Source organism: Ceratotherium simum, chromosome 40 (assembly GCF_057802395.1).
Source record: "Ceratotherium simum simum isolate JZ-2026a chromosome 40, ASM5780239v1, whole genome shotgun sequence".
NCBI classification, from domain to species: Eukaryota; Metazoa; Chordata; class Mammalia; order Perissodactyla; family Rhinocerotidae; genus Ceratotherium; species Ceratotherium simum.
This window is the reverse complement of record NC_141939.1, coordinates 14,670,776-14,686,781: the sequence shown is the minus strand read 5'-3', so window position 1 is coordinate 14,686,781 and position 16,006 is coordinate 14,670,776. Positions and strand designations below refer to the sequence as shown.

The following is a 16,006-nucleotide window of genomic DNA, read 5'->3' as shown; positions in this document are numbered from 1 at the left end:
TTAGTTATGGACTTTGAGCAAATCATAACCTCTCTGTGTCTCAGTTTCTTCATCTGTAACATGGGTATAAAAAGCAGCTGCCTCACAAGTGTGTTGAGAAGACTAAATGCAATAATACATGCAAAGAGTTTAGAATAATGCCAGGCACATGGTAAGTGCTATGAAAATCTTAGCTATGACTATATCATTTGTTAGTTTTCTGTGGAAAGTGCATTGTGAAATCTAGCTCTGGATGCTGGGGTACTTGGTGCCAGGCTTCCTTGACACTGGCTTTGAGGTCTTGTTAGCACTGCTTAAATAGCTATGATAGATATGTAGTCAAAGGTTAGCATAAGTTAGCATAAGGGAAGCCATCTTGTAGAGGGGAACCATGTTGGAACGATAAAGGAGCCTGATCCACAAGACACCCCCCCTTTTCTGAGTCAACAGTTCTTTAGTTTGCACATAGCCTGGATGAGTCCACACCTGCTTGTGTGCAATACGCATGCTTTGCTACTTTCTCGGCCTTGGTATATACATAGACCTCCCTATTGCGATAAGGCAGTAACTTCGTTCTTTAAGTTTTCTCAGGAATGTAATGACCTCCAGAAAGGAGCCCTATGCTGATATCCATCGCTGGTGACAAGGAAAAGGGATGATCCGGTGTCTCAAGGACTACACCACCAGATGGTTGCATTCCGAGACCCCTCCTTCTTTCAGCCCATTTGCCCTATATAACTGCTTCAAATGTTTGTAGTTTTAAGATGGTTGTTTAAGGACACTAGTCTGCCGTCTTCCCCCTTGCTAGCAAGCTGCAATAAAAGACACTTTCTCACCTACCACCTTGCCTCTGGACTGTTGGCTTGTCTTTGCAGCTAGTAGAGGACCCCTATTTGGCAGTGAAGTCTCACGTGGGAAAACATGGCCTCCGTTGGGGGAGGGGTAGGTAGATATTCTTTGTTACTTGTAACTCACTGACACTTCATTTAATAGAGAGATAATACCTCTCTATTGTTAAGTATTAGGGCTAATTAAGTTTTTAAGTGAAGGAACCTACCTGGATTTGCAGAAGAAAAGATAACTTTCATCCAGCATTTAGAATTGGGGACTGAAAGGAGTTTTTTTTTTTTTCTTCAGTGTGTGGTTGACTTTCAGACTCTCAACTCCCAAATTGTCCATCTTTATCTGAAGATTATGATTTTTTAAATTGTAGACTTACCGGAGTATGTTGTTATTACCAGCTCCAAGAAAGGCTGTCGAAGTGGAATGGGAGCCTGCCTGCTCTTCTCAATGTCTCCATTGTTCTGAATCAGATCGACAATTTCCTGTGTCCAAGTGGTTCCTGAAAGAAAGTAAGATAAAGAACCGAGGAACTGACTATTGATTTTCTGCAACTTACAGTTTAGAAACATGTGATGCTACACAAAGAATTAATTTGTCTATCAATGACTCACTTATGTTACTTACTACGTTGAATTAAAATCAACTATTAAGATTATCTTTTCCTCACCAGAAAGTTTAAAGGAAGAACTGTGTGACAAGAGATTTTCACATATTGAGGTATATGGGGTAATCAAAACTGATTCGGCTTGAACTGAAAAGCCTGACTTATGGCCTGTCAAACATACACTGTACATCTGCTTAACCATTAAAATAAGAATGCACTCTCTTAAGATAAGAATGCACACTTCCCCTCCTACACCCTATGGGTAACGCCCTAGTGGTAACGCCCGGATCAGTCCCTTTCCTGACTTCACGGTCATGGTGACCTGCTAATTTGCAACTGAATAGCTCTTTGAAATTTTGATGGAAATGTATCCTGGGTGTGTTTAATGTATGTTCTTTGTTCTAAAAAGATATAAGACTGTGCTGAAAACCATGCTTCTCTGGAACACCTTCTAAGGCCTTCCTGGATTATAATCCTCACTCTGGCTCAAGTAAACTCACTTTATTTCTCTTATCTATAGAATGGTCATTGGTTATTTTGCATCAACATGTGACATTCATTTTTATACTCCAATGATGTACTTTTCAAAATCTGAATACGCATTGGTATTTCTAGAAAATGATAATACAAATAAATATTATATGTAACAATAGGGGTTAATTTAAAAAATATCTCCATTTGAGGAAAATCATAGAAATTCCCAAACACTCACTTTTATTATGAAACCCTGGCTGCTAATAAGTAATCTTGTTTCTCCTCTCTGGTTACGTTTTTAGAACCATGAAATTGATCCAATGCGAATAATGTGAAAAGGAAGGAAAAATAAGAATCCCAAGTAATCCACAAACCTGAAAAATCTAGACTGAATGAATTCCTTTTTAAAAAGCAGAGATTCAATGTAATACCAAACGGTGACTTCTACAAGAAAGTTGAATTGGTTTTAAATGGAAAAATAACCTTTGCTGCGTTTGGGGATAATATTTGTTTCTCTCTGAGGCCTCATCTATGGTCTCCTTCCTGATTCTGGGGGTTCTCTCAGCCCTGAGCACCTTTGGCCTCTGCAGTGTTTAGCCTTCCAGAAAGTCTCTCCCTGTTTGGCTTCTGGGACACTTGGCTGATCTGGTCTTGTGTCTCTGGAGGGGAGCCTGGTTTGGATGTGTGTAGGGGTGCGGAATCATCTGGACTCCAGTCCTATTTCTGGGACATATGAATTGGGTGGTTTTGGATAAATTATGTAAAACCACCCAGCATCAATTATTCTCATGTGGTTTTGAGAATTAGAAGAGAAAATAGGCAGAACCCAGCTTACAGTAGGCACTAAATAAATGTTAAGTGTCTTAGTTTTTTGACTATGTTGGTGCTACTATACCTGGAGGGCCAGAGCCAGTACATAGGAGACTATCTTGCTCAGGTAACCCCTGGGGAGGAAGGTGCCATTCTTGTCATGGTGCCCTCATGCCCATTTCCCTTGATCCTGGCTCGTCCTTCCCTAGTATCTTGATGGTGGTCTCTGGTTGCTGTTCCATGGCTCCCCTTCTAGACTGTTCTCTGGTACCACATCTACTCAGCTCTTAATTGGTTCCCACTCTTCACTAAAACCGATTTCTCCTTCTGCTCTCCTGGAATCAGAATTAGCTTCATCTTTGAGCCTTTTGTTGCCTCCCTGTCAATTTATTATCCTAACTCTGTAGCATTTGGTTCTGCCCAATCCAGGCTGCTTTGGGAACAGCGGAGAGCCTTTCTCCACGTAGGCTGACTCTGCTTCCTTTCCTGGATTCTGAGGCTGGCTGAGCCTCTCAAAGGAAGTCATGTGTGCCCTCTACCTGCAGATTCCACTTCCAGACTTGGATTTGCTGTTGTAAATGCTGTAAGCATCTCAGGAAACATAGGCTGCCTTGGTGGTTGGTTCAGGCCATACAAGGGCTTCTGCTGGACTTCTTTGCCTCACACTCCAGACTTGTCCTGCAACCCAGCCTGTTGACAGAGGCCCTCACACCATGACTTGCACTCACCAGGAACTACCCCGTCTAGCCTCAGGAAAGCTGAATCCCACTAGCCCATGCTCCTAGAGTCATCACTACTGCCTGAAACCCAGTGCAATCTGATATCTGCCCTCCTATGGACTCTACCTACTAGCTGGCATCTTCCCAGACATGGATGTTGACCTGAATAGAATCCCAGCAACCCATGACATGGCTCAGGCAAGGTGCAGCTGGAGTTATGCCCTACAGCCATATATGGAGGATTGTGAAGTGTACAGGATGTGCTACCCACATTCCCCTTCTGAACAGAAGGGTTTATTCTCCCAGTTGCTGGGGGTGCTGCTGGCAGATAGCCTCCAGGTATTCATCCCTTTCCAGGATCAAGGTCATGCCCCTTTCCTGGGGCAGCTTGCATCCAGTGACTGGCTGACAGCGTTCCTCTCACCCCAACTGGGATAACACCAACTCTGAAGGGCCACCTCAGCTTCAGAGCATCCCATGGGGTTGGATGAGGCTTTTTTGGGGACTGAGTTGAATCTCAACTCCTCCCTCTGCCAAATCCCTCTTCCTTCTCTTCCATTCCCCAGTGATCCCAAGAGCACTCCCTATTAAACATTCCACACACTTATTTCTGATTCAGAGTCTGCCTCCCAGGGCACCTGACCTATGACATGGACAGAAAAGAGGCTGATTTGGGAGTGATTTAGGATTATGACAGGCTGACTTAGGTAAGCTAGTAAGTAGCAGATGGGAGCCTTATGTGACCTTGTTTGGAGTTGAGATATTTACAGAAGTAATAAAGTTAAAATGATGTCATTAGGGTGGGCTGTAATCCGATATGACTGGTGTCCTTATTAAAAGGGGAAATTTGGAGATAGGCATGCCTACAGGGAGAACACCATGTGAACATGAAGACGGCCATCTGCAAACCACATAGAGAGGCCTGGAGCAGATCCTTCCTCACAAGCCCTCAGAAGGCAACCAGCCCTGCTGACCCTTGATTTCTGAATTCCAGCCTCCAAAACTGGGATACAATAAATTTCTGTTGTTTAAGCTACCCAGTTTGTGGAACTTTGTTACAGTAACCCTAGCAAACTCATACACTGCCTTCATAATAATCACAGTGGTTCCGAGTTTCTTCACTGTACAGTAGTTCCCCCTCATCTGTGGTTTGACTTTTTGCGGTTTTAGTTACCCACGCTCAATCCTGGTCTGAAAATCTTAAATGGGAAATTCCAGAAATAAACAATTCATAAGTTTTAAATTGCATGATGCTTTGAGTAACAATGATGGAATTTCACGCCATCCTGCTCTGTCTTGCCTGGGATGTTAATTATCCCTTTGTCCATCGTGTCTACTCTGTATACACCACCTGCCCATTAGTCACTTAGTAGCCATCTCAGTTATCAGATCGACTGTTGGGGCATCGCAGTGCTTGTGCTCAAGTTACCCTTATTTTACTTAATAATGGCTCCAAAGCACAAGAATAGTGATGCTGGCAATTGGGATATGCCAAAGAGAAGCTGCAAAGTGCCGCCTTTAAGTGAAAAGGTGCAAGTTTTCCACTTAATAAGGAAAGAAAAAAATCATATGCTGAGGTTGCTAAGATCTATGGTAACTTTTACTACAGTATATTGTTATAATTGTTCTATTTTATTGTTATTTTTGTTAATCTCTTACTTGCCTCATTTATAAATTAAACATTATTATAGGTATGGATGTATAGGAAAAAACATTGTATATATAGAGTTTGGTACTATTCACAGTTTCAGGCATCCACTGGGGGTCTTGGAGTGTATCCCCCATGGATACGGGGGGACTAATATACTTTCCTTGATCTAAATTAGGACCCACCAATATTCTCTCATTATACCCTCTATGTTTCCTTCTTAGCCCTTAACACAAGTTGTAATAAAGATCTGTGTAATTGTTTGTTTAATGGCTTAATGTTCTTCTCCAGACTGGATTGTAAATGCCAGCAGGGTGAAGATAATGAACATTTTGTCTATCACTATGCCTAGTGCTAGTCTCTGGTATTTAGAAGATTCTTGGTAAATTGTTGAATGAAAGAAAAAAATGGTTAGCATAAATGTTTTGACCTGAGGAATCTGCTTTGGCTAGTTATGTATTTTTAATAAATAAACTACTCTATCTCTAAAAAAAACTTTATAGTTTTATAGAAAAATTTCAGATTCTTTGCCATTCTATCTAATTTATAGGCAAGGACATTGCTTTCCTCCACTCTTAAACTTTACCATATTGTCCTAAAAAGAGCTGACACATGCTCTGACTTCCGTTCCCCCTTCTCATGTCTATTTACATACCTGCTTTGGGATAGGAAGCAATGACCAGGTCATCCGGCTTGGCTTGGAAGTTCCAGATTTTATCCCAGATGTTGCATGTATTCTTTTCTAGAAAAATCCCTTCTACTTGGGAAATTTCTCCTCGGGGTAGCAAGGCCCATTCTAACTCCCCTGTCTCTTCCACCTTATCCTTAGCCATTCTCTCCATCTTGGTCTTGGGCACCAGTGGGGGAAAGTGAAAAGTAAATGAAAGTTAGGATTCACACAGGTTTATATACTCAGTGCTTTGGGCACAGAGCTCTAGTCATCTGTTACAGGTATGTGTGTTCAGACAAACAAAGAGAGGTAATTTCCATGGCTTTGTACATCCTGAGTAACTGGAACAAAATCCTTAACATTGTGCCAGAATATGCCTTCCTTAAGGCAAGACTCTGGTGGGGCCCCACCTTGATGCTGCCAAAAGGAAGTATAGTGGGAAGGCAGCTCAGCTAAGGGGACTGTCCAAGTCCAGAAGGTCATTTCCTGGTCCTGTGGATGCCCACTAAGATGGGGACTTGTGAGGGGTCACTGAAGGGATGTCTGGAGCAAGTCTCCAGGAAACCACCTTCCTTCCTCCCTTTCTTCTCCTACAGTTAGTGATTCTGTGTTCTGGCCTTGGTCATCCAAGGAGATTTAGAGAAGCATCTCCCCCAGACTGAGCAGAACTGAGCTTCTGTTAATGTGTCATGTGTTAGAGGCACGTGTTGATGTTGCCAGTGGGGACAATTCAGCTTGGAATTCCATCCCAATTTCCAAGGCTGAATTAGAAAGTTGCTTAATTCTCAAGGCTCTGTTCTTTTCTGTACATGTGAGGTTAGACTGTACTATTTGAGGACTATTACCAGACAGAGCTTTTAAAATCAAGCATAATTAACATACAGTAAAATGCACAAACCTTAAGTTTACATCTTGATGTGTTTTTACTTGTACCTACACCCGTGTAACTACGACCTACATCAAGATATAGAACACTTCCATCACCTCTTCAAGTTCCCTCCTGCCGCTTCCCAGTCAATGTCTCACTACCAACCCATGCCCAAGACAAGCACTGTTCTGACTTTTATCATCATGGAAAAGTATTTCTTCTTCTTGAACTTCATAGTAACGGCATCATGCATTATGTATTCTTCATGTCTGGCTTCCTTCTTTCAACATGGTGTTTTCGAAATTCATCGATATGGTTGCAAGTGTGAGTAGTTCCTTTATTTCTATTGCTGTGTACTAGATCACTAAATGAATATACAATTTGTGTGTCTACTCTTCTTTTGGTAGACATATGGGCTGATTCCAGTTTCTGGTGATTATGAATAAAGCTTCTATGAGATTTTTGTACTTTTTCTTTTTTTGTGGACATATGTACTCATTTATCTTGGGTGTAAGCCTAGGATCTGAACTGCTGAGTCATAGATATGTTTAACTTGAGTAGAAACTGCCAAACAGTTTCCCAATACATAGATAAGGACACAGCTTAATGATGTCAAAAGAGCCACCTTACCATCTGTCTGAATGACTTCCAAAATCTTCTTCTACTTCTGAGATTCTTTCTTTCCAGTACTGTGGCAAGAATGGCAACCTTTTATTCATCTCCCTTAGTTGCTGGCTCAGGTGGGTATCTGCCCTGTAGGACTGTACGTTTCACTCACTTTGAAGTGAATCCAGCATTGTCCCTGTGTCACTCTGTGTCACTCAGAGAGTCAGGCTTCTCCAGGAGTCACTTCTACCAGAATTTCTCTGTCTCAAGATTGACCAACCCAAGTGAGAAGATTCTTCTCTCTGTCACCTTAAAGGGATTTTAGAGTCCGTACTGTTCATCTATGTTCTAGTATGTGTCCTGTGTCCTCTGGCATGTTGAGTGTTGGCATTAATCACAAATTTCAAACAAACCATTATAAACGTCATCTGGGAAACAGTTGTTTCTCTACCTCAGCGTCTGTTACTACCGCTGTTTCCCTGACAGCCCTCACATGTGTTGCAGGATCTTCGGAGAAGACTTGCCACTTGGGATCCTGGGGTAGAAGGCAGAGAGGGAGAGTTTGCTAACTATATTATAGTTGATTGCTTCTTTTTTTCGATAAGTCTAGATCTTTTCCCAGTTTTTTTTTTTTTACATGCGATATATATATTAGTTTGAACCATCTGAAATTGCCATTTTTGGGATTTAAAAATGTCAGATACTGGCTGGCCCACTTGTTAAGTTACTGACTTTCAGGTCCAAGTCCACTGCTCTGTGGTTTCCTTTCAGATGTGGGGGCTGGAACTCTGCAGTCCGTGTTTCTGCTTGGCCAGCTGGCCCCTCTGTGTCTCTGCCCATAGGGAGAGTAAGAGACGAGAGTGAGAACACGGATTTGTTCCCTTCTGTGAGCGGGACCCCAGAGATGTTTCTTCCCTCCACAGTGGCCGTTCCTTTCTGCAGCAACAGCTGAACACAGTTTACAGTTTTCTCACACTTGCAGAAACAGCCTCCTCATGACCTCAGAGACACCAGCCCGGCCCAGCAGTGCTCCCTCCCCAGAGCCTGGAGTTTCTGCTCCAGGCACCTCTCCTCCCAGCTTTTAAGTAATTTCAGTCATTCTGAAGTTGTTGCCTTTGTGATACTTGAATGTTTTTTCTTTCTTTTTTTTCTTTTTTTGCCAATTACAGATGATTCAACCTAATACTTACTTGCTTATCTGAATTTAATAGTACATCATAAATATAATGGTCACTCTAACAAAAGGAGAATAATGTTCTCTTTTTTAGTGAGAAGCAGACACTTGGCACATAAGAGATTTATTGGAAACAATGCTTATGAAGGAAAAATGAGGAGGCGGCTGTCAGAGCATGGTGCAGGACCAACCCCTATGCAGGAGAGTAGGGGAGAAGGAAGGCTGGGTAGGAAAAGTCTTAGACTGTGGTCCAGTTCTGAGGAATTCTTGAGCCAAAGTCACCCGTTAGAGAAAATACTCCTATTGGGAAGTCCAGGGCCAGGTGAAGGGGCAGAAGAAGTTGGCCAGCTGACCTCAGGACCTTTGTACCTTGATTTAGAGCCCTGACCACCAGTCTCCTAAGTTCCACAGTTCCTGTTACAACCATGCAGTCTATACTTGAAGACCTGCAAGACTAGTTAACAAAATGATTTTATTTTCCAGGTGCATGTAGAAAGGAAAAATGTACATAATTTCTATTTCTTGCCTGAACAATTTGAGCAAGTTCAGAAAGTCATTTCTAATGGAAAAGCAGTGATAAATAAAATAAAAACTATAAGATAAGGTAATAAAATTGTCCCTATGTGGCCTAGATTTTTAATTCCCTCTCTGTAGGGTTCTGTGTGGAAGGTCAGAGAAGTGTCAGCCATTTTCCTACTATAGTCTTCATTGAATCTCTTATTCTGTGCACTTTGAGGTAATTCTTTCAGTCTCCCACAGTCCCTGAAAGACAACGAAGTCATACTTGAGAGATTGGGTGGGAAGTCTATTCTAAAAGCTTTCTCCTTGAAGTGAAATTTTAGAAATAAATAAAAAGTGCTAATTTTTATTACAAATACATATCACCATCTATTTTCTTTCAAAGAGTAATATTTTGAGAAAACTTTAGAATTATTGGTAGTATAGTGATAGTTAAAAATTAAATGACCATATTAATATTCTTTTTAAAAATACTGGCTATGAGGGAGTATTGTTCTTACTGAAGTTTGCGATGGCTGGAAAGTACCTTTTCTCATAAATGGGTGGATGGAGTGGTCCATGACATCAGAAGACAGCATTGTGTAGCTTGTCATTGGATTTCTTTCAAATGAAGTGTGCTGAACGATCTTTGACAGTCTCTTCATCTAGCTTCTTACCCAAAACTTCTATTACCTTTTGAATTTCTTGTTCTGGGTTCTGTCGGGGGGGTGGGGGTGGGGGGCTAGGACTACAAGTAATCCTTAGGGGATTTTGGTGAGAGAATCAAGAAAAGCAAGGAAACAAAATCTGGGTGAAATTCTTTCAATTTATTCCATCTCAGTATTTGTGATATTGTTGGTCTTGCTCACTTGAAGAAGACAGGTGTTCTGTATCTTTAACTTCAGGGTATTACATTCTCTTGATTTCTCTCTCTCTGTTTCTTCTGCCTTTCTCACCAGTCAACCGTCTTCATTGTAACTTTCCTTTCAGAAACATATGATGACTTCCAGTATCTGCAGTTTTCACCCAATCCCTCTCTCGTCTACTCTGACAGGCCCCTGTCTCTGCTCTATTACCCCATCCCTAGTCCCTGCCCCAGACACAGACCCTAATTCTTTTCCTTGTAGTTTCACTGGCCAGCTCCTGCTCTGACCTTCCCCAACCCTACATTTTTCTCTTAGCTGCAGAATTTTTTTCATCCTCGAATCTGTACTAGATGCCCATTCATCAGAAAGATATTCAACTAACCCCACCTGGAATATTCTCTTAGCTTATGGGTATGTCCTTGCATATTTATTTTAGCTTCTAAGAAGGGTGAATGCTATGAATAATATAAACCGTAGAGGAAGATGACATCTGTTTCTGAATTTTTGAAATTGGAGGAAATAAAGCAGTGAGATCATCTAGGTAGGTATTTTTTATAATCCAAGTATGGATAATCCAATTCTTAGGCAATATTTATTTGTACCAAAGATTGACGGAATGTTTCCCCAGGAAACTGAACAAATCAACTAGTGGCTTTTGGGCCAAGTAGAACACCAGTTGGAGAAAAAACTGTTTTATGTGATTGGCAGGTACTTTGAGGTCATAACCTTACATGGATCTGAAAAAGCAAGAAGCAAATCGTCTCTGTGAACAAAGTGAAAGTAAAGGCAATCTGAGAGCCAAAGAGGATATAGAGGCTGGTTGCATAATTCTTGCCTCCAAGAACCTCTCAGATAGGGAGAGAAAAGTGTTCATCTTGGACTTCCACGGGCCATCATGGTTCAATCAGCTCTCCCAGCCCTAAGGGTCCAGGAGTCCTTCTCTGGTTCCTGCCCCGTGACACAAGGCAGTGCATGTGGATATTTTATCCTGAAAGTTTCCTTGCTTTGCTAATAAGTATGTAGTGGATGAGGAGGTGCATTGTCTACTTTCCTTCATTTCCTTGTAGAAGAAGTAGAGAATTTGATGCAAGCTTGTTTTTCTTCTTCCATCATCCTTTTACATGGTTATACCAGGAACCCATGCACATTGAAAGAAAGAGAATGGGGGAGTGGGCTGACTTGCCTAAGAGCTGGTATATGAAGGCTCCCTAAGCTGCGGCTGAGGTTTCAAAGGGAGGTGTTTGGTGAAGTTGGCTTTGGAGCTAGGTTGTTCTTGTCTCCTTTCCTCTCACTGTAGAGTAGACATTATTAAGGCTTCATAGGACCCCTTGGGATCCACTCACCCTCCCCTTCACAGATGCTTCAGAGTACTGATTCCATGATCTGGAGGCGGCATGGTCACAGGGACATGGTTAACCTGTGGAAGTAACAGTAGGACACCGTGGTGTCTTTGCCACAGAGATTGTCTAAAATAGTGGGTGAAACTGGGGTGAGAGAAAGAAAATATTATTTGTATTGTCATCAGTAGTCTGCAAATGAAAGAATGTGCCCACAGGGAGCTCTGAATGCATAAGGCCTCTAGCAGAATTCAAGGAGCAACTCGGTTCAGGAAATATTTTGTTTTATCTTTTATTTTTTAAAAATTATTTGATTAAGGTCATATTGGTTTATAACATTGTATAATTTCAGGTGTACATTATTATATATCAGTTTCTTTATAGACTGCATCATGCTCGCCACCAATAGTTTAGTTTTTATCTGTCACCATATATATGTGCCCCTTTACCCTGTTTGCCCAGACCCCACTCCCTTCCCCTCAGGTAACCACTAATCTCTTCTCCTTATCCATGTGTTTATCTTCCATATATGAGTGAAACTGTATGATGTTTGTCTTTCTCTGTCTGGCTTATTTCGCTTAACATCATACCTTCAAGATCCATCTATGTTATTGCAAATGGGACGATATTGTCTTTTTTTATTGGGGGGGGTAGTATTCCATTGTGTATGTATACCACATCTTCTTTACCCATTCATCAGTTGATGGACACTTGGGTTGCTTCCACATCTTGGCTATGGTGAATAAAGATGCAGTTGTGGGAGATCAAGATTTGGCCACCCTGAAATCTCTCCTTACCTTGATTGTTTTCTCTGATGGACATTTGACCTCCCCCACTAACTGCCTAAAGAATTTGACATGGTGGCTCCTTCCTGGAACAGATCTTCTATCATGATGGCTGTAAAGATAATGTAGGATAAATGTTACAGTAGGAAAGGCACCAACAAGCCCATCTTATCCAAGTTCTGTCTCTCTGGCCACACTCTCTGGATGGCCCTGCAAGGACATGCCAGACAAACATTTACATTTATAAGGGAAATCTCCACTTGTAAAGGTATCTCCCTCTCTGTTTTGGGAAGAGGGGGGATGGCCTCATTTCTAGAGACTTATCAATGTGGAAGGTGAGGCCTTAAATCTGCATAATAACCTTACTCTTGTTTACTGTGCTTTAGTGGTAATCTCCTGTAACTGACTCCTCCTACCCCCAACATCCTCCTTTGTCGGTGGTTGAACATGGTATTTAAGATGAAAATTTCTGCTATTGTGTTGAGAAACGCAGTGTCCCTGCTTTCTCCCATGTACACATGTTATTAAACTTGGTATTATTTTCTCCTGCTAACCTGTCTTGTTAATTACTTGGCCAGCCATAAGAACCTTAAGGAAAAGGGCAGAGGAAGATTCTCCCACTTCCCCCGACACAGTGAACACGGGGGTGCATAAATATCTTTGTATTGTTTATGTCATGTTCTTTGGATAAATACCCAGTAGTGGGATAGCTGGATCATATGGTATTTCTATTTTTAATTTTTTGAGAAATCTTCATATTGTTTTCCATAGTGGCTGCATCAGTTTGCATTCACACCAGCAGTGTATGAGGGCTCCCTTTTCCCCACATCCTCTCCAACACCTGTTATTTCTTGTCTTGTTAATTATAGCCATTCTGATGTGTGTGAGGTAATACCTCATTGTAGTTTTGATTTGCATTTCCGTAGTAATTAGTGATGTTGAACATCTTTTTGTGTGTCTATTGGCCATCTGTATATCTTCTTTGGAAAAATGTCTCTTCATATCCTCTGCCCATTTTTTAATCAAGTTGTTTGTATTTTTGTTGTTGAGTTCTTTATATATTTTGGAAATTAACCCAATGTAGGATATATGATTTGCAAATGTTTTCTCTCAGTTAGTGGGTTGTCTTTTCATTTTGTTCATGGTTTCCTTTGCCTTGCAGAAGTTTTTTAGTCTGATGTAGTCCCATTTTGTTTATTTTTTCTTTTGTTTCTCTTGCTTGAGTAGACATGGTATTTGAGAAGATGCTGCTAAGACTGATGTCAAAGAGCAGACTGCCTGTATTTTCTTCTAGAAGTTTTATGGTTTCAGGTCTTACATTCAAGTCTTTAATCCATTTTGAGTTAATTTTTGTGTATGGAGTAAAATAATGGTCTACTATCATTCTTTTGCATGTGGCTGTCCAGTTTCCCCAACACCAATTATTGAAGAGACTTTCCCTTCTCCATTGTATGTTCTTGGTTCCTTTGTCAAAAATTAGCTGTCCATAGATGTGTGGCTTATTTCTGGGCTTTCAATTCTGTTCCGTTATCTGTGTGTCTGCTTTTGTCCCAGTACCATGCTGTTTTTATTACTATAGCTTTGTAGTATGTTTTGGAGTCAGGGATTATGTGGCCTCCAGCTATGTTCTTTTTTCTCAGGATTGTTTTTGCTCTTTGGGGTCTTTTTTTGTTCCATATAAATTTTAGGATTCTTTGTTCTATTTCTAGTGTCATTGGTGCTTTGATAGGAATTGTATTGAATCTGTAGATTGCTTTAGGTAATATGGATATTTTACCTATGTTTATTCTTCCAATCCATGTGTATGGACTATCTTTCCATTTCTTTATGTCTTCTCCCACTTCTTTCAACAATGTCTTATAGTTTTCATTGTATAGGTATTTTACCTCCTTGATTAAATTTATTCCTAGATATTTATTCCTTTTGTTATGATTGTAAATGGGAGTGTATTCTTGACTTTTTCTGCTAGTTTGTTTTGAGTGTATAGAGATGCAACTGATATTTGTGGGTTGATTTCGTATCCTGTAACTTTGCTGTAGTTGTTGATTATTTCTAATAGTTTTCTGGTGGATTAGGGCTTCCTATATTTAGAATCATGTCATCCACAAAGAGTGAGTTTTATTTCTTCCTTTCCAATTTGGATTCCTTTTATTTCTTTGTCTTGCCTAATTGCTCTGGCCAAAACCTCCAGTACTCTGTTGAATAAGAGTGGTGACAGTGGGCACCATTGTCTTGTTCCTGTTCTCAGAGGGGTGACTTTCAGTTTTTCACCATTAAGTATGATTTTGTCTGTGTGTTTGTCATATATGGCCTTTATTATGTTGAGGCACTTTCCTTCTATATCCATTTTATTCAGAGTTTTTATCATCAACGGATGTTGGATCTTGTCAGATGCTTTCTCTGCATCTATTTAGGTGATCATGTGATTTTTATTCTTCATTTTGTTAACGTGGTGTATCACGTTGATTTATTTGCACATGTTGAACCATCCCTGCATCTCTGGAATAAATCCCACTTGATCATGGTATATGATCCTTTTAATGTATTGCTGTATTCAATTGGCCAATATTTTGTTGAGGATTTTTACATCTATGTTCATCAACAATATTGGCCCGTAATTTTCCTTCTCTGTGTTGTCCATGTCTGGTTTTGGTATCAGGGTAATGTTGACCTTATAGAATCAGTTAGAAAGCCTTCCATCTTCTTTGATTTTTTGGGATAGTTTGAGGATAGATATTAACTCTTCTTTGAATGTTTGATATCTCAAACAGAGAAGCCATCTGGTCCTGGACTTTTGTTTTTTGGGATGTTTTTGATTACTCTTTCAATTTCTTTACTTGTGATTGGTTTATTCAGATTCTCTATTTCTTCTTGATTCAGTTTTGGGAGGTTGTGTGAATCTAAGAATTTATCCATTTCTTCTAGCTTGTCCAATTTGTTGGCATATAGTTTTTCATAGCATTCTCTTTAATATTTTGCATTTCTGTGGTATCTGTTATAATTTCTCCTCTTTCATTTTTAATTTTATTTATTTGTGCCTTCTTTCTTTTTTTCTTAGTGAGTCTGGCTTAAGATTTGTCAATTTTGTTTGTTTCTCAAAGAACTAGCTCTTAGTTTCATTGATCCTTTCTATTGTTTTTTTAGTCTCTATTTCATTTATTTCTGCTGTAATTTTTATTATTTCCCTCCTTCTGATGACTTTCTCCTTTGTTTGTTCTTCTTTTTCTAGTTCTGTCTGGTCTAGTTTAAGATTACTCATTTGAGATTTTTCTTGTTTGTTGAGGTAGGCCTGTATTGCTATAAATTTCCCTCTTAATACTGCTTTTGCTGCATTTCCTAAGAGTCGGTATGTTTTGTTTTCATTTTCATTTGTCTTCAGGTATTTTTTGATTTCTCTTTTGATTTCTTCATTGATCTTATCGTTGTTCAGTAGCATGTTGCTTAGTTTTCACATATTTGTGCCTTTCCAAGCTTTTTTCTTGTAGTTGATTACTAGTTTCATAGCATTGTGGTCAGAAAAGGTGCTTCATATAATTTCAATCTTCTTAAATTTATCGAGGCTTGCATTGTTTCCCGAGGTATGGTCTATCTTTGAGAATATTCCATGTGCACTTGAGAAGAATGTATAATCTGCTGTTTTTGGATGGAATGTTCTCTATATATTTATCAAGTCCATCTGGCCTAGTGTTTTATTTAAGGCCACTGTCTCCTTGTTGATTCTGTCTGGATGATCTATCCATTGATGTAAGTGGGATGTTGAGGTCCCCTGCTATTATTGTGTTGCTGTCAGTTTCTCCCTTTAGGTCTGTCAGTAGTTGCTTTATACACTTTGGTGTTCCTGTGTTAGGTGCCTATATATTAATAAGTGTTATGTTCTCTTGGTGGAATGTCTCTTTTATCATTATATACTGCCCCTCTTTGTCTCTCACTGTGTTTTTTATCTTGATGTCTGCTTTGTCTGATATAAGTATAGCAACACCTGCTTTCTTTGCTTGCCATTTGCTTGGAATATCATCTTCCATCCCTTCACTCTGAGCCTATCTTTGTCTTTAGAGCTGAGATGTGTTTCCTGGAGGCAGCGTATGGTTGGGTCTTGTTTTTTAATCCATCCATCCACTCTGTGTC

General features: G+C 40.1%; 1 protein-coding gene across 2 annotated transcripts in view; it reads right to left on the bottom strand.

Annotated features, from left to right (window-relative positions):
* LOC101393475 (sulfotransferase 1C4) overlaps window positions 1-5,919 on the bottom strand; it is a 30,524-nt gene extending 24,605 nt beyond the window's left edge. Inside the window, exons 1-3 of one of the 2 annotated variants that reach the window (XM_087426333.1) lie at window positions 5,733-5,910; window positions 1,222-1,321; window positions 1,144-1,158 (exon numbers count right to left, since the gene is read on the bottom strand). In XM_087426333.1, coding sequence (XP_087282459.1) covers window positions 1,144-1,158; window positions 1,222-1,321; window positions 5,733-5,910 — 293 coding nt within the window. Of the gene's footprint in view, window positions 1-1,143; window positions 1,159-1,198; window positions 1,322-5,732 lie in introns of both variants that reach the window. The other variant, XM_087426332.1, reaches the window with a different exon arrangement.
* Window positions 5,920-16,006: the final 10,087 nt, after the last annotated feature.